Source organism: Empidonax traillii, unplaced genomic scaffold, assembly GCF_003031625.1.
Source record: "Empidonax traillii isolate 1590-97213 ecotype Southwest subspecies unplaced genomic scaffold, ASM303162v1 scaffold583:size513456, whole genome shotgun sequence".
Taxonomy (NCBI): Eukaryota; Metazoa; Chordata; class Aves; order Passeriformes; family Tyrannidae; genus Empidonax; species Empidonax traillii.
The window spans coordinates 169,492-196,074 of NW_020955776.1; the positions used below are offsets into that span (position 1 = coordinate 169,492).

At 41.0% G+C, this 26,583-nt stretch overlaps 1 protein-coding gene across 6 annotated transcripts in view; it reads left to right on the top strand.

Annotated features, from left to right (window-relative positions):
• The first annotated feature begins 3,241 nt into the window (after nucleotides 1-3,241).
• Nucleotides 3,242-26,583, top strand: part of KMT5B (lysine methyltransferase 5B) — a 29,071-nt gene continuing 5,729 nt past the window's right edge. For 2 of the 6 annotated variants that reach the window (XM_027898175.1, XM_027898180.1), the window contains exons 1-8: nucleotides 3,242-3,331; nucleotides 10,640-10,876; nucleotides 11,703-11,850; nucleotides 21,756-21,921; nucleotides 23,160-23,269; nucleotides 25,113-25,279; nucleotides 25,929-25,948; nucleotides 26,131-26,267. In XM_027898175.1, the coding sequence (XP_027753976.1) occupies nucleotides 10,723-10,876; nucleotides 11,703-11,850; nucleotides 21,756-21,921; nucleotides 23,160-23,269; nucleotides 25,113-25,279; nucleotides 25,929-25,948; nucleotides 26,131-26,267 (902 nt within the window). In that variant the 5' untranslated portion in view covers nucleotides 3,242-3,331; nucleotides 10,640-10,722. Of the gene's footprint in view, nucleotides 3,332-10,636; nucleotides 10,877-11,702; nucleotides 11,851-16,967; nucleotides 16,990-21,755; nucleotides 21,922-23,159; nucleotides 23,270-25,112; nucleotides 25,280-25,928; nucleotides 25,949-26,130; nucleotides 26,268-26,583 lie in introns of those variants that run through there. The other 4 variants (XM_027898179.1, XM_027898182.1, XM_027898183.1 and 1 more) reach the window with 4 other exon arrangements.

Genomic DNA, 26,583 nt, shown 5'->3' on the forward strand with positions numbered 1-26,583 from the left:
CCTAAAGTTCACCTTTCGCTTCTCAAAAGACATGGTTTGTACAAAACCCCTCATCACACAAATATTTTAATAACTACAATTTTTCAACTGGAACAACTGTAACAACTGGATGACCAAAATGTTTGCGATATTAGGACTGTACTGTCACAGCATACATGGGATGTTGAAAATGTAAAAAGTATTCCCAAAGTGCGAACATCTACAAAATTTACAAAAAGCAATTTCTTATAACTGTAATAGTTCAGGAAGACTACTTTGGAAATGGAGACTACTGATTCTTGCCAATGCACACTGAAATAAACTTACCCATTGTCCGGTGCATGCTCAGAATCTTTTGGTCTAATAGCACCAGAAAAAAAACCCTCCAGCAGAAGTCACAAAATTACCATAGATAACTTGAGTAACATGTGACTGACTGGAATGTTTTACACTTTTAACAAATAATGCCATCATGCCCACCCTTGGATAATGAAGTAGGAAACAATAAGTGTTTATTATCTGAGATTTTTCACATTATGGTGAGGGTTTAGGCTGATGCAGTGGCATTAATTTAGAAAGTGAAACCAATGTTGAAACTACCCCTTAGGGTCATTCACTATAAAAAAATATAATAAATTTCCAAAATTACATTTAGATGGAGATATTTAACATGTATTTGCTGGTTTCCAGAAAAAAATATAATGGGCACTCATTTAACATAGTAAATTTATTCCTGAAGCATCCTATTTGACCATGGTTTAACCACCCAACTTCCTTATTTTCAAAAACAGTGTTTTGCTTTATTGAATCAAAAACCTACAATGGAAGAGTGCTATAACAGAGAAGAGTGCTATAATATAGAAGAAATAACAACCCCAGCTGCAATTAAACTAGAAACGGAGTTTATTTTTTTTTATTTATTTAACTTTATAACTCTTACCAGCATAGCAGAGGAAATAAATCTTAAATCAATGAATTCTGAAAAAAAAAAAGTACCATCCTTTCAGATGTAGCCATAGCTTTGTTACCAGATCACCTGCTGGAATCTATGTACGGGATGTTTGTTTGGGTTTTTTTCTGTGTGCTGCTTCAACTACATTAAGATTCACTAAACATTGTTGGAGCTATGGAAAATTCTCCTGCAGGGACTGAACTCGGCATCTCCCAGTTTAGCCGTATCTAACCTTCCAAGATGAGTGTAGCCATTCCCATAAATATACAGAGCAACTCGGTACACTATAAAACAATATACACGAGTTGTTACCGATATTATCACAGTGTCACTCCTTGTTATGCTTCTGATAGTCCATTCCAGCTTGAATTAAATCTTTCAGAGGTTTATAATTTATCTGTAGAAGTCTGTGTTAATCTGGTTTAACAACTGAGCAGGCAAAATCTCAGCTTCAGAGGAATTTTCTTATTCTGAAATTACAGCAAAGTCAATTTACCTAGCAATTTAGCTTGTTGAGACACATGACCTTTCCAATATCATCCCGCTTGTGTTATTAAAACAAAATTAAACAGTGTCACATGCAAAATTATATTTCATTGAAAATCTTTACCATCCTACTATGAACAAAACTGAGGATTTGGTACTCCAGGTGAGTAGCTGTCGGCAGGAGAGGTGTTACATGGCAAAGCCATTCCACTTCCACAGGCGTTCCTGGTTACCTTAGAATGAGTGCGAACAATCTGAAAGCTGTAGGGAACATATACAAATACAGCTGGTGTTTGAGAACAGTCCGTACCTTCATAGGCACATCGTACCACAAAATACAAACGGGATAACACGAAACATTGAGCCTGTCGTAAAATTCCTGAACTTCCAGCTTCCCTGAACTCCGAGCTTTTAAATCCCTCTGAATGCCGAAGTGCCCTGAAAAACCATTATCCCCGCAAACGCGTTTAGCTCAGCCCGTTCCTGAACTGGGGCGGTATCGCGGCCACCCCTCCCAGTCCCGCTATCGCGACAGGGCGCGACAGCCCCGCACCGCCTTTGTTCCCGGCGCGGCGGCGGCGCTGCCCCGCCCCGCCGCTGGGGGGAGCCCGCGGCACCGCCACGCCGTGAGGGGCGCGGGCAGCGCCGGTGCCCCCGGGACTGTCAGCGGGGAGGGAGGGAGGAAGGGAGGTGCCGTCCCAGCCCCTCCGGCCCGTGGGGGCCATTTTTAAATGCCTCTGTCAGGCAGCGGCGCCGGGCGAGCAGGTGCCGGAGGCGCTGAGGTTGCAGTGCCCGCTCCCCCCTCAGGCGAGGCAGGGCGCGCTGCCCCCTCACAGACCCCCGGGACGGACGGGTAAGGGGCTCCGGGAGGCAGCACAACCACAGGCACCGCGGCCCCGTCCCGACACTCGCCCCGCGGCGGGGAGTCCCCCGCGTTTAAAGGGCTGCTCCGCGGAGGGATCCCCCGGCCGGCACTTCTTCCCGCACACACGGTCCTGCGAGGCGACCCGGGCCTCGTTCTCCTTCCCTCCCTCCCTCCGTGGGATCCCTCCGCCGCGCCGGGCCGGCATGGGGCCCGCGGCCGCCGCCGTGCCCGCGCCGCGGCCGGTCGCGCTGCCCCGGCTCCCCCCGCGCCGCTCGCTCTGAGGCGGCGGCGGCGCTGGGAGGAGGAGGCGGCGGCGGGAGTGGCGCGGCTGGGGGCGGGTGGTGTTTCCCTTTGAGAGGTGTATCCTTCCGCGGCGGCGAGAGTGCGGCGGCGGGTGTCCGCGGTGTCCCTCCGCCGCCGGGAGCGCAGGGGCACTCGGCGTCTCCCCGGACGGGGCGAGGAGGTCGCGGGATCCGCTGGGAAGAACAAGAAGAAACTTCGGGGAGCAGCGGCCGGCGCGACACCCGCCTGGCTCGGCAGGGCGGCGTAACGAGGGCTCCCCGCGGGGAAGGAGGAGAAGGAGGAGGAAGCGGCGGCCGGTCCTCGCCGCCACTCCGCGGGGTCTCTGCGGGGGAGCCCGGGGGACTCTTTCTCGCGGGGCGCGGCGGAGGGATCTCCGGGCGGCTGTGCCCGCCGCCTCCCCCCGGCGTCGCTCGCCTCTCGGCGCCGCCATCTTGGATTTTAATCCGCCATTTTTTTCCTCCCCCCACTCGGAATTATTTTTTATCACTATCGCCGCTTTTTTTTTTTTTCTCTCCCCCTTAGTTTTCCTCCCCGCTCCGCCTCTCTGTCACTCGATCTTGGCTTTCCCCCCCCTCAGCTTCCTCCCTTTCCCTCCCCCCCCCCCCCCCCCCCCCCCCCCCCCCCCCCCCCCCCCCCCCCCCCCCCCCCCCCCCCCCCCCCCGCCCCGCTGCCTTCCCTTTGATGATTCATTTTTCCCCCCGTGGCAGCGGGGGCAGCGCCGGCGGTGAAGGACTCAGCGCGGGGCGGTGAGTGCGGGTCTCTGGCAGGGGCTCTGTTTGTGCTCTGCGAGGCGGGGGAGGCGCCGGGGCCGGGAGGGGGCTGCGCCCCTCTGCGGGGGGGAGCGGTGAGCGGCCGCACCCGGGGCCCGACGGCGTGCGGGGCCCCGCGGGCAGGGTGGGGGGGCCCCGGGGCGCTGACAGCCGAGCGGGACCTGCGGCCGGAGGGGCGGCTACGGGCGGCGCCGCCGCCCCCGGGCCGGGGGCAGTGGGGGCTGCGCCGGGCCTGGCCGGGGCGGGAGACGAACGCCAGAGGGCAGCACAGCGGGCGGGGGCGGCGCCGCCCGGGCCGGGCCGGGCCCGCGCCCCTTCCGCCCGGGCAGCACGGGGGCCGGGCCAGGACTTTCAGCGGTGCCAGCAGTTTCAGGTCTGCTCGGAGTGACCCTCCTGAGCTTGCCTCAGTTTGGTGGAGAGGCCTGATATCTTCTGTTGTCTTTTATTATTATTATTATTATTATTATTATTATTATTATTATTATTATTATTATTATTATTATTATTATTATTTATTATTTTAATTTTTATTATTATTACTGTTTTCGTGTGTGTGATTTTTTTCATCGGGGAATACGTGCTTTCAAGGAAAGGGGGTAAGGCAAGTCTTTGTCCAACATCCGTGTCGGAAACTTTAAAGTCAAGTTACCTCCAAGGCGTTAGTCTCGGAAACATTAAAAGCGTGGGGTGAACGGGGAGGGGGGGAGAGTACGGGGTGTTCTGTTGAAGTGTGTCACAGGCAGCGTGAGAACCTGAAGTGTAGAACTTCGTGGAGTTTTCTGGTGTGTTGGATTCGGGCAACACATGTCTCTGGGCAAGAGGACGTAGTCTTAAGGTGCAGCAGGGGAGGTTTAGATTGGATATCAGGAAGCATTTTTTCACAGAAAGGGTTATTAGATGTTGGAACACTCTGCTCAGGGAGGGTGGTGAAATCACCGTCCCTGGAAGTGTTTAAGGAAAGACTGGATGTGGCACTTAGTGCCATGGTCTAGTTGACAAGGTGGTGTTTGGTCATAGGTTGGACTCGATGATCTCAGAGCTCGTTTCCAGCCTAATTGATTCTGTGTTATGAGATGGCAATCTGATCAAAGTGTTTAATAGTGTAACTATAAATACATAATGTGAGGTTTTAATCACTGAGGTTAAAATGTATTGTAGGATAAGTTCACACGGAGCCATGCCTTGTGTCCGTAATCTGGTCTCTAGCTCTGGATGCATCTGCTTCAGTTTTCATTAAAACTGAACTTTTCTCTTGAATTCTCGGGGCTTTCTTCCATGCAAGTAACAATGTCAGAAGAAATCAAGGTTTATTTGATTAAAAAGTGAGATTTTATTGTGTTTGCTTTTTTTAATCAGGCTGTTTTGTTATTAGGACCAGATAGACATCTCTGCCTTACACCCATTGAAGCTCACAAACTGGAAAATCAGATTTATTTAAAGCAGTTGCTAAATGTATTACATATTAAATGAATGAGTAGGATGATGTATCCTTGTATACTCAGTAACAGGACTCATCAGGGCTCTTGAATACTTGTTTTGCTCTGTTAGCACTATCCTATTTCAGGACTACAATTCCCAGTATGCTCTTCGCTTCACACAGCACTGCCCTTTAAAGCAACAGACAGTTAAATTAGCATAGTAAGTGTAAGGTGGGACAGTTCTGTGCTCTACAGGGAATCAAGAGCTGTGATTTGAGAATGCAAAGCATTTGAGAGAAGTCCCAGCTTCAGTACTCCGGACCACTTTTCTCACCCTGTGTGTTCCCCCTGCCCCGCAGCATCGTCTTCTGCCACAGTTCAAGACAGCACAGTTCAGACTTGTCTGGTGACTCCCCTGATTCGGTCACTGAATCATTGGAGTCACTTGGCTCTGTTTGTTTTGCTGGCGCGGAGGGGAGATGGCATGGAAGTGGGCACAAGAGCTGTGGAAGCAGCAGGGCTGCTTTTGCTGTTAATGCTGGCTTGGAGTCTTCGTTGAACTGTTCGATACAGCCGTGGTGGGACTGCCCTGAACGGAACCTGTGTGAGTCACATTGCTACACACAGTTAAATTGGGTTGTGGGGAGCTGAGCTCCAGAGTTGGTGGAAACGTTTGTGTGAACTGACAATCAGGGGGAAGGAGGTTCTCCCTCTCCTGGAAGCCACGAGCTTTTGGATTGTCTTTATGAACACCTGCTGGATGCTGGAGTTGTTGGAGTAGTTGGAGGAATCCCACAGGCTTCAGAGAGTTTTTCTCAGCCAGTTACTCAGCTTCACCTGGAGAGGGCACCCAGTGGAGGACATGGAGGGGCAGAGGAGCAGGGGCAGGAGCTGCTGAAGCACTTCTGTGTGTGTATTTCTCTCTCTGCCACTCACTTGTGCTGATACTGGATTGCTTCTGTGCCTGTATTGTGCTTGGATTAGTATCCAAATTGACACACAAAAATCACGTGGCTGCAAAAGAACTGGCACAGGAGAAAGGGGGAATGCTCAGACTGAGCTCTTGGTGGGAGACTGAAGCCTGGGTTTGGGTCAGTTTTGGGCCCACAAGTGTTCTCACAAACCTGCATCCTGGGGCTGCAGTTCTACAACAGTGTGTCAAAACTGACTCGGGTCAGTTCAAAATCTTGCAGCCTCCCCAGTGCCAGTGTTAAACCACTTACAATTCTGCACAGAGCCTGTTCTCAGAACTAAGTAACTAGAAAGAAACACTCAAAAAAAACAGATTTTTTTATTTCTGGGGGTCCAATTTACTGATCATCTCAGTTTACATCCCAAGGGCAGTAACCAGAATAAGATTTAAGGCTGTTTTGAATAGCTCCCTAAAGCTGTGCAAATTTTCATTCAACTTTGATTTTGATCAATCTTTTTTACTCTGGTGATCCTGTAGGAAAACTGGTTGCATAATTTTGCTCTGCTTCCCAAATTTGAGTTCTTAAAAAAAATTACTGAGAAACCATATTTTAGGAGGAGGTCCTTTGCCTGCCTGTGTACTGGAGACCGAGGGAAAGGGGAGGATGACCCTGCCTGTTAGTAAAACCTCCTGATCCTAGAGTCTTTGCTTGTATCCTGGAGAAGGATGAACTGTCCCTGTCCTTTACGTAATAAATACTTACAAGCAAAGAACTATGTTACGGAAGACTAAAATAATTGACACTTGAATGTCTTATAGTAACTGATGTTATTGTTTCTGTGGTTTAGAGTTTTACTGATTTGGTTCTGTGCAACTTTTTTTTCCTCCCTCACAACAATACTTTTCTGAATTGATAGATTTCACAGATGAGAACCCAAAATCCAGGAGGCTCAGACAACTTGTGAAATACATTTTAACAGCCATAGAATTTCTTTACTCAAATTCATAGGGATTTACTACACTTCCCAGTATAAAAGGACTAAGGCTTTCCAAATGGAATATAAATCTGAATGGTACTGTTTAATCAGTCTGGCAAACACTTCTGGGTAGCTCTGGCTTTGTGAGTATCTTGGGTGATGGCAGCATTAATGGTGTTTGTGCTTGAGTTGTCAATTGGTGCTTCCAAATGTTCCTGAAATGCAAATAATGCCCAAAAAGTGTGTTAATAGATTTAATAAATTTAAATATAGGTAAATAAAACTTGAGTTTTCATTGTTGAGAGTACTGTTAAAATGAAATGCCAGATACCTCAGTGAGAGGTGTCGAATGCAATTGAGCTGTATTTTGACATTTGAGGATACATGCCTGTAAAACTACTGAAATAGCATTATAAAAGGCAGTGTAATTATAAAGAGTGATGGTTAAAAGTGTAAAGAGTAAGGTTAAAACAGCAGTGTGGACATATACTTCGAAGTAAAAAAGGTCCCTTGGAAGCTCTAATTGTGCTGGTAAACTTAACAGTGTAGATAAACTTGAAGTCATAAGTGGTCCATGTGTTGTGTTATATTTTTGATGGCAGAGCCCTGTAGCAAGCATTTTGAATTATGTGGTGGTGTAAGTATATTTGAGCTTTTTCTTCAGTAGGAAAGATAGTGTTCACCTTTCCCTTTTCTCCCTCAGTTCCTAAAGGACTTCTCAGCATGAGTCTGATGTAGAAAGTAGTGAGAGCAAATCACATCTGAAGATGTATTAAAGATCACATGGTGGTGATGAGTGGGGCATCTCTTGCTCCCTTTTAGATTTTCTGTTGGCACCAGCAGCTGTGACATTCACAGGGTAAGGAATCCTGTCTGTTGGTTCTGGCTTTTGGTATCATCTCTTGAAAGCAGTGTTTGTGCATTGAGAGAAGGAATCACAGGATGGGTCAGGTTGGAAGGGAGCACAGTGGGTCATCTGGTCCAGTCTCTCTGCTCAAGCAGGGTCATCCTAGAGCACATGGCACAGGATTGCATCCAGATTGTTCTTGAATGTCTCCACTGAGGGGAACTCCACACCCACTCGGTCAGTCTGCCCCAGTGCTTGGTCACCCACACAGTAAAGTTCTTCCTCATATTCAGGTGGAATTTCCTGAGCATCAGTTTCTGCCCATTGCCTCTTGTCTTATTAAACAGAGGGGGAAGAGGCACACTTGAAGTCTTGAAGTTGATAATTTGGCTGGTATTAGAAAATAAAAGGGAACAATAGATGGAGACAAAGGTTTTCTTAGGCTGCCAGGCTCAAACAAATAATGCTTTTTCACCAGAATTTTGCTAGAGTTCACTAAATGTCTTGATTATGCTTGAGGAGGACTTATGTTGTTGCATATGTCAATCTATTTTGGAGCATAAGGAAGTTTTTTTCCTAATGTTTATATAATTTGAGTATTCTTCTATGGCCACGTTTCTTCTTACCTTTGCTATTCTACCTTCCTTGTCTTTACTGTTATTTGTTAAGCAGAGGTGTGTCAGCACAGGTGAGTACTCACCCACCCCAGCTGGTCTTGTGAAAGATGGGTTTCCTTCTCTGTGCAGAAATACCTTTCCTTCAGCCAAAAGTGTAGCTACGTTATCTCTTAGTTGTCATCCCCCAGATTGCTGGATACAATACAGTACTCAACAATTAGACTTCATGGTAGACTTCATTCCCCTGTACTGCTCTTGAGCTGTAGCACACCACAGGGTGGAGTTCAGTCCTGCTTTACAAAGAGACCAAGACTGAGTTTACTGCAAGTCTTTAATGTAGTTACTGTTTTAATGCTCTTCATTACCACTATTACAAAAATGGGGAGGAGGTCTTAGTTACTGTCTATAGACCTGTAAAATTAATAGATTGGAAAATAGGAAAAGGGAAGCTTAAAAGTGAATTTGTCGTTAAGTGTTTACATGATGATCAGTCAGTGGCAGATCTTCGCAGGGTTGGTCTTCTTAGAGAAGGTGGGATGCTCAACAGGAAAGTTTCGATTGGTTGGTCGGTTGTTTTCTGGGTTTTGCTGGTGTTTTTTTTTTTTTTAGATGTGTGTTATCAGGCAAACTCTGTGAACTAAAAAAAAACCAACTTATCCAAGGATGGTTTTGGAGGTACTATATAAAAATATCTGTTTCTGCATATAGCTGAATACAATTAATACAGTTTTCCCTCGGGGAAAAAAATTAAGTTTCTGGATTGTGTTAGGTTTTATCTGATAACTTCCTAAAGAATTTTGTCAATATGCAGAGTAACTTTTGCATTCTGGTAGTCCAGTTGTTCAGTTACAACTGTCTTAAAAAGCTACGTTAAAGCTTGCTGGTCCAGTAACATAGACATTTAAACCTCTCTGTCTCTCTCCCTCTCCTTTTTTTTTTTTTTTTTTTTTTCCCTAATCTTGAGGTTAAAGCAAATCCTTTCTATCACTGGCTGCAAGAAAATTGTTTGTCCACCAAATTATTTTTCCTTATATTGAGGCAGTAGTTGATCCAGCTTTTCCTCAGTGTGATTCTGTTACACTTTGTTGATAGGCTTTATGTCTTCCTGTGACAATTTGTAAAAAGTTTGAAAACCTGTAGATTTCTGGGTCCTGTGTTCTAGTAAGATGTTTGAACCAATGCATCTGTTAATATATGATACGTTTGTCTCTACTGTTTTCTTTAATTACCTCAATCTTCTGAATTTTTGTAAGTAACTTATTTACCAGTTATTTGGCCATAAATGCTTCTGTAGCTTTCAGTGGCTGGATCACATAGGTGTCTAAGAGAAATCTAGTAATTAACTACTCTTACCTGATTAAAAGTAGACTTTCTACAAAAGACAGTATTTCAAACATCTGTTAGTTTGTTGTGACGTCCTTCCACCAGATTGAAATGCCTGTTACAATGTGCCTGTTACAATATGCCCCTTACCTGCTGCGAGCAGAGCACTGATGTTCTTTTTATAATTGCAGTAGAGTGAAAAGGCACAAATTTATTTCTTTATGAGGAAGCAGTGAGGAGGTGAATTAAAATCAAGTGAATTACTAATGCATAAATGCAGTTGTAAAATAACTGTGTAAATCAGTGTCAGATTTTGTCCTGCAAGTTGTACAGAGTGAGGCACAACTGTGTACAAAAACACTATTAGCTTTCTTATAGTTAGTTGTGCAAAAGACATTGAGACTGCACACAAAAATTTTCATGGAGATTTATGTACTATAAAATTTCAGCTCTACTTATTACCGCACTTAGTACTGTCACCTTGAGCCAGGTCTGTTGTGATTGTATTTTTTGTTATATGGAACAGTAAAAATAGGAGCTGGGGTCCTTGAGGTCATCATTGAGGGCTTTTTGAACTCTGATTTTTAAATAAAAGATTTTACATCTTTCTCTTCCCACATTCCAAAAATGTCTGTTATTTGATTGGGTTTTTTCCCCTTTGTTTTTCTAAACTGTGTTCATCTTTAGTTCTTGACGGGTGCTTGTAAATGTCATTCTTTGCTGTAGAGCTCTTAATATATGAGGTTTATTTGTTAGAGGATATAATCCTAATTGGATATGTATTTGAAAATACACTGGGTTTGGAGTCACATAGCTCTGTGTGTGTTTATCCGTGTGTATGTGTACTTGTATAGATACGTCTGTGTCTCATCCAACTCTTAGAAATGAGTTGTCATTAGCAATTTATCACCTTTAGAATTCAATCTTTGCTGCCAGTTGTCATTGTCAGTTGTAGGACAATACTTCACCTGTTCACAGTTCTGAGTACTAGTGCTGATGAAATGCTTTTTTTTCTTCCTAATGCCAGTGCAGATCACCATCTTTTTTGCTCCCCTTCCCCACTTTTTTGTTTGTTGTTGGGGGGATTTATTTATTTATTTATTTATTTGGGGTATTATTTTTGTTAAAATCTGTGTCTTGGAAACAGTTTCCCAGTAAGCTCTAATTGTGTTTGTTTTACTTCCTGTAGGAATTGGAACTGAATTTATTCATCCACTTCTCCAAGCCTTTTGAAAAGTGACTAAATGCAACTGAGTCAGATTGTCTGTGGGTATGAAGTGGCTGGGAGAATCCAAGAACATGGTGGTGAATGGCAGGAGAAGTGGAAGCAAGTCGTCTAATGACCACGCACAGACCAAATTGCAGCATGCGGGAAAGGAGAATCCAAAGACAGGCAAAAACGGGGTCGAGAGAAGATCGAGCAGATGTATGTACATGTTTATGCTGCTTAGTGCTGTATGTGATAATCAGTTTGCAAGTCAGACTTCTGTCTTAATTCATGAGGGAGGTCTGCAGTCAGCATGGAGCTAACATCAGAAGTATTAATTATGTTTGTGTTTTTTGGATGTGTTAACTCCCTTCAGATCAGTTTAAAAGTTAAGTAAGAATAACTGGATGTAAATTAATTTTGAACTTGTATAATTAGAAAATACATGATTGGCCCTAAGTAAAAACTAGTATGATTTGAAGTGGATAACATAATTTGAAGTATTAGCCCAACTTTTGGTGAATGTGCTAGTAGGAGGAAAGGCCGTTTTTTAATGAAGTCACGTACATCAATAGTCATTGTGAAATGGTTTTAAGGAATATGGGGTTTTATTTTTGCTGTTGATTTGGGATGAAGGACTAAACACAAATTCAAAGTTCTAAGTCCTTTATTCAGATCTTGGGAAAATCAGGTTTGACATTTCATGGCTTCAACATGTTTATAGGTCGGAAGTTCTAGAGGTAGGCATGGCTGAACTGTGTAGTCTGGAAAGATGCTTATAGTTGGGGAAGGGAAGAGAGAAGGAAAACAAAATTAATTAAACCCATGAAATAATATTCTAAAATACTTTCTTCATTAGCTACTACCTAAATGATCAAAAGCAAGAGGGAAAAACTAACTGTGCCTCTGCTTCTTCAGGTATTTTATCATCTTGCGTAATGATCTTATATTTTTTACCTCTAACCTGTGGCTGTCTGTTCCCCAGTGTTGCTGGGCTTTATAATGTCCTTTTGATGATACCTAATTTATGCTCTCTTGTTCGCAGGTAGCGGTGCTTCAGGATTTGAGGGTCAAAGTCGTTATGTGCCTTCCTCTGGAATGTCTGCCAAGGAACTCTGTGAAAATGATGACCTAGCGACTAGTTTGGTTCTTGATCCCTATTTAGGTTTTCAGACACACAAAATGAATACTAGGTAACTTGTCTTTATATTTCTAGAAAAGAATTCATCTTCTTAGTTGGAATTTCTTGCATGTTTAAGAAAGTGAAAAAAATGCCAGTTTGTGAGCAGCTTCTGCCTTTAAAATGGTGTTGCACGTGAGACTGGAACTCAGCACTACAAATGTGCACTCTCACAGTGCTCCATCGTAGGCCTTTCCATTAGCCTTGTGTATCTGTGCTGCAGGGCAGGTTGCTACTTGGCACCATTTCCTGGCTGAAACAGTTAATTAATCATAAGTTCTAAACCACTAGTCATTTCAAATGTTTCAAGGAGAGAAGCCAGTGTTTGGTGACTTCTCTGTTTATTTCATGTGCCTGGATGCCTTTTCCCCCCCGCCACTTTTCTTACTCTTACAACATCACAAGAAAGATGTAGTTACGGAGTAGTTCAGTGTTGGTGCCACTTGATCTGAAGTTCCTGCAGACCCATGCTAAAGGAATTGCTACTCAGACATGCCTGTATGTATAAGATAAATTTATGTGCCAACTGGAAACTTGCTCACCAGAATTGCACACACTTTTGCACTCTTACACGTCTGTCTGGATACTTCTGGTGTAAATTCACGTGGTGGTCTCAGGGTTTAGTTGTTCGCGCTCCTCTCTCTTTTACAGATGTACTACTGATGATAAGTATATTCCACAGTCTCTACTAAGATCTTGTTTGCATAGAAGATCTGCACTGATTAATTTATATACAGCTTTTCCATTAAGCAAAGTTTGTAAGGACTGGAATTTGGCTTATTAGCAAGCAATAATAAGAGCTAGGGTTTCGAGGCAGCACATCTGGGGAACTAGACTGCTCAGCCCTTCAAACTGTTGCTGTGACTGTTTTTGAAGAAGGACAGTTTACCTGTGCAGCACAGTCACATAACCACAGTGCCACTTAAGCAGATTCTGTGTGTGTGTGTATGCAACAAACTGATTGCTTCAGAAATGACTGCTAGAGTAATTGGTGTTGTCACATTACACAAAGTCTTGCTGTTAGAACCTGACGGCATGAGTTGCACATGAAATTTCAGCTGTCTAGTCCTAATAAATGCAAATACTTACTCCAAAGAGATTTTTCTTTTTTGCTAGAGAGTGCAACATCCACCTTTAAGAGGAATGTTCGAGTTCTTCCTGTTCCCCCTATTGGTTATGCTATTGGTTACAGTATCACATTGTGCCCAGTGTCCAGGTAGATATTTTTACAGTTCAGTTTGAAGTGTCTTTATATTTTGATCAGTTAATCAAGTTAAATATATATACTCAAAGTACTTTTTTGTTTTCTTGCATGAGTGATAGCCTGCAGGTTACACACAGGTAGTTAATTCTTTTGCTTTTCGTGAAGGGAATGATGTATTCATTGTTTAGTAGTTGGAGAAGCTACTGTCATAAATGGTGGTTTATCTTGGTTGATTATGGTGTCAACACCTAAAATACTTCTTTAATTACTGTTTTGAACCAAAAGGCCACACAAAGGGCATCATCCTGTGTTTCTTCCTTTCTCAGACTTGGAGAACAGTTAAAAGCAGTAGTTAATAATCTTGGAGCAATATGGGAAATACATAAGGCTTACACTCCTACCAGAAACACATCTACTTGCCTTTTTCTTGTCCTATTGAGAGAGTTTCTGTTGTTGTAAGGAATGAAAATAGAGGCATCAGCATAGTTCTTGTTTATCTTTTTGGTGCAGTGATGACATCTGCTTGTTACTGTAGCTCTGATGCTTAGATTATCTTCCTTCCATCTAGTAAACTGTAGTCTTTCTAGAGCTCCTGAGATTTATTGTTGTTTTTATGTCTTTAAGGAAGGTGGGGGGAAAGCAAGTGTGAAAAAGCTAGACTGTTTCCAAAATACCAGACGCCAGTACCCAAATGCTATGATGTAGTAGAAATGAAGATTTACAGTTTATGTTTGGGCATCTTATGCTTCAGTGGGGTGGAGTCATATTAGTTACATAGTTTTTTTATTGAGGCCTGCTTAAAATAAAACAGCCATTCATGGTGGCAAGCAAGTATTTCATGTTCCCTTGTTCTGAGTCATGAAGGTGCCTGTGCCACCATTCTGCTGTGCTGTTGGGAACACAGAAGAGGTTTGTATTTTTGCAAGTAGCAGCCCAGAATAAGCTGATGATGACTTACTGAAATTGTACTTCACCTTACCTCTGCCAGCCAAGTCTGCATTTTTGTCTGTCTGTTTTCTCTGCAAGCACTTTCTCTGCTTCACTCATTCTTCTAGATGAAGAGTTTGTGAACTTAATTTGTCCAGAGTATATTGTTAGAGGGAACAAACCTCATAGTAAAATATCTGTATTGTTGTTGAAATGTCTTTAAACTTCATCTTCTTTATACTGAATTAGTGATCTGGTATGATGGTGACAAGAACTTGATTGTTATTTTGCTTGTTGTTTTGTGGGTTTTTTGGGGATTTTGGTGGGGTTTTTTCTGGGGGGCATAAAAATAAAGTCCTGCAGTGTCTGAATGCCCTCCATGTCGGGAATTGGGCTATCAGTTCTGGAAGCTGTCAAGTCAGGAATATCTGAAAGACCTGAAGACTAGTTCTCAAAAGATTACAATTGAATCCCCCAAAGTGTTTGTCCAGTGTTTCTCTGAAATGTCTTCTTGTCACCAGGGAATTGATGGACAGCATAATATGTAGCTCTGGAAATGTCTTCAGTGGCTTTACTCAAAAGTAATTTTTTTCTTTGTCTTAGATTTCTAAGAGGAAGCAGGTTTTTTTCAGAGCTTCAAAATCCTTTTTACATGCTGAGTTGTCTTTCTTTCATCCAATTGGTAACTCTTATCTCCACAAAATAGTGGGTTAACAGTTAATAGAGGAAACCCCATATCTTAGGAAGTATGTGCTTGTCAACTATAGCTGTTCTAAGAGGTTTTGTTGATTCTTGTTCAAATCCTGTTATATCAGCCCTTGGTTGGTTGGTTTTGTGTTGAAAAAAGACCTCATTTTGCAAGCTATACACCCTGAGTTGAAGGTTGTCAAACACTAGAGATTAAAACTGTCATTTGTAAAAGGCAAAGTGAATTCTTACCTGTCTTACCATCTCTTATATTCAGATGCTTTTCCCTAGGCTGAACTGAATCTTGAAATTGCATGACTTAATGGCTAACCTGCTCCTTACTGTCTCACATAAAAAGTTTTACTATTTAAACCTTAACCTGATCATACTGCTGCTGTTTCCAATCAGTGTTGTTTCCTGGTTCCCTAAAGCACAAGCATCATGCTAGGGAATACTGAGAGCAGTTCCAGTGTATTTCTAAGTTTGCAAGTGATTTAGGAAGTCAAATACATAATGGTCTGATCTAGGAGAATCTAAGGGTGTTTTTTACCTCCATATTGCTGCTTTTTGTGAAGTTACAAACTGGTGTGTGGTGTGGGTGGTCTTGTCTCATAACATGGGATGAAAAGGACCAAGTTTTGAGAATTTCCATGTTTCCCACTGCAAACATGAAGTGCTCAGGGATGATGTACAGGAAGCAGCTGTCTCTCAACACTGCATCAGGAGTAGTCTCTGACTCCAGTGTAAACAGTCAGTCCTGAACTTGACAGGGTACGCCACGCTTCATCCCTTGGAGTCATCACGGAGCAACAAAGACAAAAAAGACAAAGCAGTTCCATATCACTTGCATTTGAGGGTCTGTGCTGAATCTCTTCTGCGTTCTTCAGCTCATTTCAATATAATAATTAAAGGGTTCAGTATTCATCTTGAATGGCGTTTGGAGGTTGAAAAAGTTACATGACTTTGCTAAATAAGATGATGTGGCTGTATAGTTCAGCTTCAGTGTTGTGGTGCTATGGAGATGCTGGGTTAGAGGTACAGAGCTATTATGTAGTGACAACCTGTTTCACACTGAAGCTTTTACATTTTTCAGACCTCAGTGTCTGTGTACTTTGCAAAACTATTTTTTGTTTGACGTTTGTGTAAAATCTACTTTCTCTGGGTTTTTTAGATTATTTTTACTGGTAACTTTATTGAATTAAGTCCTTTACCTTGCTTCTGGTTGTCTTTCTTCGCTGTGTGTAATCACACAGTGATTATGTTGGAACCAACTATTTTGTTGCAAACAATATTTGCCAAACACCCTAAACAACTGACACCCTGCCCTTCAAATCAACACTCACCACCTTATTTTTACAGTTTTTTTAGTTGTACTTTCAGCTTCAATAAAAATTGTTACACCTCCAAAAGATGGAGTGGCTTTCATCCAGTAGACATAGTAACTGCTAAATTGAATTTACCATGTGGAGTGTCATAATAGGAATGGGGGAGAATTTCAGGGGTGAGGAGTTTGCATCCCCCATATTTCTTTGCTAACCATATTAAGGAGAATGCTATTATATAAAGAATTTTCTCTACTTCTGCCCTAGGCTGTACTGGACTTTTGACCAGACCTGGTGTGTGTTTTGTGTTCAAGAAATTTAAGTAACGTAGATCACTTTCTTCATTAAGAATGCTGTTCTAAAATTTGGACTTTAAAGAACATGAGGTCCCATATGGGAACACTGGTGATTAAATGCTGAAAAAGTTGATCATAACTGATACAACCAGCTTTGAGAGAGGAAAAAAATACTCATACTACAGGGTTGGACAGGGAGGAAGCTAAAATCTGTGTTAATTAAATTTAATTGTTTACACTTAATTTAAATAGATGACTTTCAAGTCTTGTTGTGCTGTCTTGAATGCTTAACAGGCTTGAAGTTTTAGCTTGTCTTCTCAATCTCTGCTACTGTGTGAATAGTAACTTGCTGTGTTTCTACAGCAACTTAAATAGAAATATCATCCAGACAAGGTGCCTGTTGTTTAGAGGCTAAGTGGATATGTTTTGATAAATTCACTCTTCTTGATGTTCCCTAGTCAGAAATCAAGAAACAGGTTTGGAAGTGTAACTCTTTATTGTGCACTCCTATGCTTTGTGGAGTTCCATTCTGGATCTCCTTCAGGATCAGTTTATCCTTTTTGTTCAAACTCACTGCTCTCAGTGACTGAGACTGAGCAAGGTGCTGTGCTTCTGAACTTACCAGAAACTCTCCTTTAACTTCCTTTATAGGCAAGCATCTCACTGACCTTTGGCTTTATACCTTGGAATTTCAAGAGTCTTTAAGTACTCCCGAGGTAAGAGAAACTTGAGAGAGAAAGAGCTTTGCTTTCCCAAGCCATTTTCCTATGTCTTCCTTATTGAGACCGCATCAGTTTGCCCTTAGTGGGATAAGATCATCTTCTATCTGATTTTGAAACTGCAGTAGCCACAGTTTTGTTGGATCTTGTTGACTAGGGAAAATAAGTATTTTCTAGGGAAGTGTGAAAAATTTCTGTTCTGCAGCTTGTGAGGAAGAAGGGCTATTATTATTTCTTTAAAGATACTGTCATAGCTGGGTTTTTCATTCTTAGCTTACTTTTAACAACAGACTGTTTTGCAGAAGATTTCATGTTCTATAAGACCTGACCCCTGAAGTTGTTCGTAGGGTGGCTCAAGGAGTCTGTGCCTATGAGCAGATTCAAACACCAAAGTGTCTTGTTCAGCTTCCATGATGGGACTTCATAAAGGTACTGTTCACAGGAGCAAACCAGAAGTCTGCATAAACAATTCTGATTTTAACCATTTAAAGTGGTTTAGAGACTGGATTGGCTGGTTTGTTCTGTTGGTTTCCTTGTGCTCTTTCTATCTCTCTATTTCTCTTCTTTGAATTAGTCTCCTGTTTTACTGATACTTAAAAGCCAGTTTCTTTGGCTCATTTTGTATGCATACATTTTGCTGTGAGGCCTTTTCAGGCTCTCTTCGTGGTGGAGCTAAAAAACAGCTATGTAGACTCTTCCATCAGGTTTATAGGTTTGGGGGGTTTATTGTCGTGTGTAAATGGGGAAGCCCTGTAACACCAAAATGGTAGAACGTAAGATTGCTTCTTAAAACCTATTGGCTTTTTGGTTGCGAAGGACTAAGAAATAAACTATGATAATATAGTTACATAGTCTATATATAATATAGATAAAAAATTATACTCCGGGGAGAAGTGAGGTATCTATCAGCAGACCCTCAAATTCTTAAGGAACACTGGACTTCTAGGCTTTCTTGTCTTCTTCAGTGTCTCAAATCAGAAGATACCTTTTAAATTATGTATAGAAATACACCCGTGAAAGACTGAAGCTCTCATGAGGAGTCTCGACTGCAGTATTCTGAATTTGCTTGTAAGCTTTATATGCTCTCAGTGCAGTTTACATATCTGTTGAGCTCTGAACAGCTCCCTAACTCAAGCTCAGGGTGCAGAGTGTCATTCTGTTTCACCTGATTTGGGAACCCTTGAAGTGAAATGTTGTACATCATGTTGTTTTCCAGCATCTTCCCATGCAGTTGTGGATACTTCTTGCTTGTTTGGATTCCTGCTTTATCTTTTCTCATTATCTCTGTTTTGTCACCAAGTACAACATTTTGATAGAGGTGCTGCAGAAGGTCCCTTGGTATTGATTTTTGAACCCTTGGGTGCAGAGAGTCATGTTGTTTAAAAAGCTCAGTTCCTGTTTGAAATGCCTGACATTCAGTGCAGCATTCATCTGACCTTATAATGTTTGGGGGTTTGTACAGTCTCTTCACCCCCTTGTTTCCAGCCACCTTTTTGGCCTTTTCAAGACTTGGCCATACACTAACTATTCTAATTCTTAGAAATGGTGTTACTTGAGTTTCTGCTAATCATTTAAAGGAGTGCCACCAGCAGTGTGGAATGCCTGAGACAGGAACCCATAAAAACACCTGCTGAATGTGATCCATGAAGGCTTGAGGCCAGGTTCCGAGCTACCTAGGTGGCTGCTCATGCAGACTTTGACTCAACCTCTGAGAATGGTAGGATGTTAGAAACCTGAAATATAAGGATCACTTTGGGGCTGTACGATGTGCTTCTGGTTGCTAAAAGATGTAGGGTGTTGATTCTTCTTTAGTAGGTCTTAAGAGCCATTGTCAAGCTTGGCATCTGCCCTGCTTTTTTTTTTTTTTTCCCCCCCCACTGGGGTTCCAGGTGGGATAGCTTTCTTCCTATGAGTGGTTGAGTTGGGGTACTGTTTTCTTTAGCTAGCCTGTACCAAGATTCTTGCTGATAAACAAGTGTGATTATGTCTATCAGCACATACATTGCCTGTCAGAGGTGCTAATGCAGTTTTGAATGTGGTGGCTTTTCCAGCTGTCTTTGCTCCTGGAGGTCACTTAGCTAAAAAAATGGTGCATTTCAATATGTAATACATAGTGTAAGGTAGAGGGCAGTCATTTATGTAGCCCAGCAACAACAGACACAGCTGAAGACCAATTTTAGCTGTAAATCCTGTAGTTTTTTGCCCTCATGTAATGTTTGCAGATAAAGGTGTAAGCAAAATGTTAACCTCTTATGTTTGTGCAAATTCTACTTATGCTTCTCCTGGTATGAGTACGTCTCCTTGCTGGGAAAACTGTTTCTGATTAAAACTAAAGGTCCTATTCTGAAACTAGTCAGGTTCAGTTTAGGCTATATGACTTTACGTTCCTTTGATGTATGAGGAAGCTCTGTGAGTTATGATTATCAAATCTTGGAGAAGTCTTTCTGGTTTTGGGAGAACAGGGATACTCCTGTGTGTGACTGGCAAGTTGACGGAGACTTTGGTGTGCTGCAGAACAAAAATGATCATCATGTCATCTGTAGAGTTTTCTTCCATGATAACAGTCTCAGCAGCTTGTTAGGCAGTTAGCTTTTTGGGGGGATGGGATAAGTATATTCCTTAATAAAGAACTTGATTGGAAACTCCTTGTCATGATGCATGCTACAGTTCTAAGTGGGCATCTGTTTCCTAACTGACTCCTGTTAGGTTGTTAGGTGTTATATCCTAGGCAGACGAAAATTTACTTGATGTCTGCTCAGAACTCCTTACTGTGCTATGTTCTCTAAAAACTCACAGGTTCTTGCTGATAAATTTTGCTGTGTTCAGAAGTGCCTCTAAGGTTGCTTAGTCATTAGATTACAAGGAAGTTTTTCCGATGGAGAATGCAGAGAAGATTTATAAAAGCAGTAGCATGGAACACTGATAACCTGCTGGAAGTGATACTGCTGTTAGGAGGTCTGTCTTTATTGTATCAGGAGCATAAATACAGCATTTTCCTTCTAATGAAGGAAATCAAATCCTCATTATTGTTAGTTATTTCTTATTAGATTCTTAGCATCTTAAAAGGTGAAATGAAATTGAGAGTTAACACTTAAGGTATTTTGTTTCCTTCATACAAGTTGCACAGGAGCAGCAAATTTGGTCATTTGAAAAGAAGTTACTTGCAACATTCAGCATTCTAAGATAACAATAAGCCAATTTATGTGGTAATTTAAAAACAGTATCAGTGAGGAAGTTGAGGAGATTTCCTTCCACCAACTTCAAGCATTTATTTCCCCTTGTTTACTTTTGTCGTCGAATACCAACTTCTTTTGGTAAAGTAAGAGGAAATAAAATCAGCGTGATAATGCACATCAAGCAGCAAGTAACAGGACTTGTTCTTACAGATTTACTCAAAAGCTGTTAGCTTGTTTAGCTCTTCTGTCATATGTTGTGTAGGCAAAACATATAAATGGTAAAAAGATCTGCAGAAAACCGTTTCTCGTGACCTTAGAAAATTTTTATCTTTGTGAAGAGTCCCCTGGGGTGTGTCATGCACTTAAAAGTACACACACCCAACCTCTGCCCCAAAGCAGAGCATATACGAGTATGTGCTCAGTCAAAGGCAATTTATAGAGATTCAGCATAATCTCTAGTTAAGTGCTGCTTTCTCTTGGTGGTTTTGCAGCTCAAAATGGAGCTTCTGCTTCTGGCAGTCCTGCAGGTTTTTTCTGTTACCTGTTTTTTTTTTTATTGTTGAATACACGAAGGGCAGTTTGTTTTCAATCTCGGGCTTTGGGAAGAAGGTGGAATTCTCTGCTAATGTACAGGAGTTTATTTCCATTTTACCTGCTCGTGTTTTTTCAGCTACCTGTTTCCTGTAGCCAGTGTTTGGGGGAAAAATTCTTACAACTGCACTAACTTGTGAAACCTTAATCTTCTGCTGATGCAGTAGCTCTGTCGTGTCTTACCATTTATAGATACTTCTGTAGTCATTTAGAGTTGTGTTTTATATGAATGCACATGTTAGCTTTGCATTCCACATAAAACCATGTAGTGAATTTGTCAGTATAATAATGCTTTGGTTTTGGCAGAAGTTGATGTGAAATCACTCTTCGAGATAGTTGTGCGTTCTTTCTGTTCTGAGATTTCTTACTCAGTCTTCTCAGTTGCACTGCCTAATTGTTTGCTCCCTATTTAAAAAAAAAAATCATGTGGCATGTGATGTTGTAGAGGGCTTAAATTTAAAATCAGATGTAGCCACATACACACAACCCAGTTACAAAAGGCAGTACTGTGCACAGATCCCTTAATACCAATGTTAACTAGGAAACTTAAAAACATCCAGTTTATTTGCAGAATTTTTTTGCACAAGTGCTTTGAATGATAATAAATTTTTAACTAAACTTACACTATTATTAAAAAAGTAAGACTTGTATTATAATAGTTCTTTAGCTGCTTTGTTCCAAAGAACAGGTGCTGAAAACAGGGAAATATTATTCTGCATTGGTTAACCTTATCAGAGATTTGTTTTGTAAATAAATCATGCTTGTTGGCAGAATAGAGGATTTTAAAGGTTCCAGGTAGTATGCTTGGCTTTGCCTTACCTCTGCCTCAACTTCGGGAAATGAGGACCTGTGATTTGAGTACCCAACGGTCAGTCTCTTTATGCTAGGAGTTAAATATTGACATGGCTAGCAAAAGAACTCTGTACTGCGAGTAACTGTGAGGAAGAATTGAGAATGATTGACAGTGGACTGGAATAGCTTTATTCTTTATTTCAGATTTCGACCTATTAAAGGAAGGCAAGAAGAACTAAAGGAGGTGATTGAACGTTTTAAGAAAGATGAGCACTTAGAAAAAGCCTTCAAGTCCTTGACGTCAGGTGACTGGGCCCGGCACTATTTTCTTAACAAGAACAAAATGCAGGAAAGGTTGTTCAAAGAACATGTAGGTGTATTTGTAATTAATGTGCTTTTTCAGATGGTTGAAAGGCTAAGAAAACATAAAAATTCCTTAGGAATGTAGCAGTAGTAAAGCAATCAATTGCTCTGTTACATGTTAATTGTTTGATTGTTTTTTAACAGAAACTTCCTTTGTTTTTTAAAGCCAACTAGACACACCTTCACTTTTATTTTTTTGTTAACTTACAGTGCCTTTTATTAATAGACATGTAAAATGAAACGGGGGGGGGTTTCCCTTTATTGTTTGTTTTGTAGTTTGGTTGGGGCTTTTTCATTTTTGGTGGTTTGTTTTGGTTTTGTGTTGTGTTTTGTTGTTTTGTGGGTTTTTTTTGGTTTTTTTGCTTACAGCTATTTTAAATCAAATTGGGTGACAAAGGAAAAGGGAGGAACCTTGTTACCTCAAAATACCTCAGTTGTTTTGGGTATAGGGGCTTTATGTGGGACTGTTATTCCTCTTCCTCCACTTGCCATACCCCAAATCCATTTTGTATGTTGCATAAAAGCTGTTAATTCTCAAAGTTCAAAGCCAGAAAATCATCTTTCTTTTTTTTTTTTTTTTTTTAACCTAAGGAAAAAAAAAAGAAACTTCTTCAGGATTTTTGACCTACTTCAAAGTGCACCAAATCTAGTAGTGTAGAAAAAAATCAGCAGAAAAAATTTCTTCTTTGCCAAAGTGCTTTTTGAGTAATACAACCACATTTCACCTGAAAAAAAATTGATCTAACAGTCCCTGAATTCATTATCTAAATTTGTCATGGAAGTAATATCTTTTTTTCAGAACTTCAAATAATAAAAGGGGTTCATGTAGATTGCTAGATCTCAGTGGTTCTTAAAGATCTGAGATTACTTAAAATTGAAATTACTAAAATTACTTAAAAATCTGAGATTGAATGCAACTATTCAGTGACTTAAAGAAAAAAAAATTATCCATTTTCATTGGTTGGTGCAGTTTTGTACCATTCAAGGCATCTTTTGTTTCCTCAAATTCTTTGGATAGTCACATTACCCATGTGAGGATTCCTGCAAGTCACTGTGAAGAAATAAGATCAACATAACGTGTATAGCTAAATGTACAGAGATGCATCTCAGCAGACAGTATCCCGTTGCAATATCCATTTTGTGTGTGTTTTTGTGCAGTTCACTGACTTTCATTATTCATATAAGAAGTTCCTCACTGCTTTTGTTTTGCTTGTAACAGGAAAGTACTGGTTTTTATCATTGCAGGTATTTATTTATTTACGAATGTTTGCAACTGACAGTGGGTTTGAGATCCTGCCATGTAATCGGTATTCTTCGGAGCAAAATGGAGCCAAAATTGTTGCAACAAAAGAATGGTAAGACATGCAGTTTACTGTTGCATTCTGTTTCTGTCAGTTATTTCGAAAGACTCTAAAAAAGATATTAAAAAGTGTGATTTAGAACTAAACCTGCATCCCGTGAAATACAGTTCTGTGTTGTTACTTGCAAATTGAATTTCGTGTGTGTTTTTGCTAAGTACTTAACAAAGGATCCATTCCTCTGGAAGACATTCCTTTGTATCTTTGGGCGTATCCATACAGTATTCATTATACAAGGTTTTTTTTAATCTTGTTTTCAGTCAGATAATTGTTTTCCTCTAGCCATGAGTTGTTGGCCTCCTGTGAGAAACATGACATTATGGCAGATTTGTTACACAGCAAATTATTGTGGGGGAAATGAGTTTTTTGCCTTTGTGAAACAGGGGTATTATTTGCATATTTTGATTGTCCAAGATAAATCTCCCCTGGAAACACAAATTTGGAACCCCATTGTATTTCTGCATCTCATTTTGGAACATCTGAGTTTCTTTATAACTATATGCATGGCAACACCAGTAGATTCCAGGTTAATTCAGATTTTAAAATAAACTCACACACAAATTATGTTAGCTTTGCTTAGTGGCAGTGCACATTCACATCAGCGCATCTGAGGTGACAGAATGCTGTTGTGTGTGGGCTAGGATGGAGTGGCTGGACACTGGGCTGGCAGCAACACAACTTCGACGTGTTGTAGAGTAGTCTTTAGGTAGACTGAGGGTAGTTTCTAACTCTTCATGACTATAGTTGAAAGTTCCACAATCAGGATACAACCCAAAAAAATACTGGTTTGTGGGGTTTTTGTTTGAATTCACCCCTTGGCTGATTCTTGAAGCTTGGTATGTAGGCATGTTGGAAATGAATTAACTTTCCGCGCTCAAATCTTGAGTGGCCTGAGAACAAGAAAGACAAGAAGGTTGCTTCTTAACCCTCTTGATATCTGGAAAACTATTGAGACTCAAACCTGATAGAGTTCTCAGCACTCTCTGTCAAAGGAGAATTTTGCACTTAAAAGACTTGGCTTCTAGTGTGTGTCCTTCAGGTATGTTTAGTATCTCCATATTCATCTGTGTCAGAGTAATCTAGCCAAAATATGGAAGGGCCACACTGAGGAGCAGTGGAAACAGTGCCCATGCAGGGTAGCAGAAGTGGTGTGCTTCTTCCTGGGCTGAGCAGTCAGTGCCTCTGCTCTGCTCTGTCCCTGACGGCACACGGGCTGCCTGCACACCAAGGCTTCCTCGTTTTATGGGTTTTGTTGGTGTGTGTCCTTCCCCTTCCTCAGTCAACTACCAGCTTCATGCTGAAGATCTGCTCATGAGAGAGGAAAACATCTTGCCTGAATTCTGGTCTTTGTTGGAGTCAGTATTAGGCTTCATTTAAGAAGCCATGGAGTTCTAAGCATTTTCATTCCTGGCCGCAGGAAGAAGCATAGGAAATGCCAAGCAGGAGCAGCTGGAGGAAGTCAAAATATCTTAAGTGCTGATGGGGAGGGAGTGTACACAAATGAAAAGATCTTGCTTTTGCTTTTAACAACTGTAGAAGCTGAAGTAATCAACTCTTGCAATTTCTTGCCTGCAGTCTCAGGAAATTGTAGAAACAATGGTGATAATTGTTACTGACATCAGATTTGATTAATTGATTCTATATAGTAGCATAAAAACATGTATTTTGAGTCTGGAAAAAAGTTATTCAGACTAATATCCTGTCTCACTGAATTAAAACGTGAGGCTTATAGGGATTGTGGAATGCTTGTCAGTAACAAGAAGTGTTTTGCAACTTTTTGTGAAATTGTTTTGTAATTTTGACACCTGTATTCTTATTTCTGCTACTCTTTGCACTAAAGGAAACGAAATGATAAAATAGAATTACTTGTGGGCTGCATTGCTGAACTATCAGAAATGGAAGAAAACATGCTGCTGAGACATGGGGAAAATGACTTCAGCGTCATGTATTCCACACGAAAAAACTGTGCACAGCTGTGGCTTGGTCCTGCTGCATTTATCAATCATGGTGAGTAGTAAGTATAGGAAGCATGTTAAAGGGCATAAGCAGTTCTGCTCAGAAGTGTTTATTGTGTGTGAGCTGAATAACACAAGAACTTGGAGAAAAATGTCTGAATCTGACATACTCTGTTTCTTTAGGACAAAATCCTGTTGGGATTTTCCCAGCCGGAGCTGATCAGCTGTGAACTGGGAAACTCCCAGAAGGCTCTAGGAAGTGATACCTTCTTAGTTGAAATAGATTTTAGAACTGACAGCTAAATTAGTGGAGCGTATTGTGGGTTACCTTGAGTTCTTTGTAAACTTAGTCAACAGTAACATCTTTCCTAGGTAGACTTCTTATGCCTCTTTAACATTTTACACAGAAATTTAGCTGATTCAGGGAAAAGCAGATAGGACTTAAGATAAATCTGTTAATCCTAAAGAGGAGGGAAACTGAACATTTGTGGTAAAATAGTGAAGAGCTCAGAAACCCAACTATGTCAAAGCAGGTGTCTTTTGATGTATGACTTTGGGCAGTACTAACTTAACTCCCAGTATTTAGTTGAGATTCTACAGTTATTAAAGTCAGAGTAAATCCTTACTTTAGATATCTACAACTATTCATGTTTCAGGTCTTATCCACAGTTAATTGACTTTATCTTTTGGACCTTTTTCAGATTGCAGACCTAACTGTAAGGTAAGCAAGAAATTAAAAGTTAATAAATAAAGCACCCTGCTTTTTTGTTTTGTTTTGTTTTTCTTTGTCCCTGCAACTTTTCTTCCCCAACTGTTTTACTTTTTTTTGTTACTGAGATACTATACAGCCTTAATGATTAACCTCATTTTATGCTTTTCCCTTCCTGTCATCTCCTTCCCCAGTTTGTATCAACGGGCAGAGATACGGCATGTGTGAAAGCTCTAAGAGATATTGAACCTGGAGAAGAAATCTCTTGTTACTATGGAGATGGATTTTTTGGAGAAAATAATGAATACTGCGAATGTTACACCTGTGAAAGGTATACATTGCTGTAAATAAGTTTCATGATATATTTTGTGAAACTGGAAGTCCTTGATTATGAGTACTCAGATTTTTGGACACAAGATAATTGCTTCCCAGGTATTTGCTGTAATGATTTTTCTATGTTGTTACAGAATGGTCATGATTCCTGAGAGCTCTGCATTTTGTTTTTGTTTTGATTCTGTTTTTCTGGAGATAGCCCAACATGAGAGAAAGCAGATTAAATCATAAATGTAGATTCTTACAAATATTTGTATTGAATAAAGTAGAATTGGAAGGAAAAACAGTTACAGCTTCTACGAGACCACTGTCAA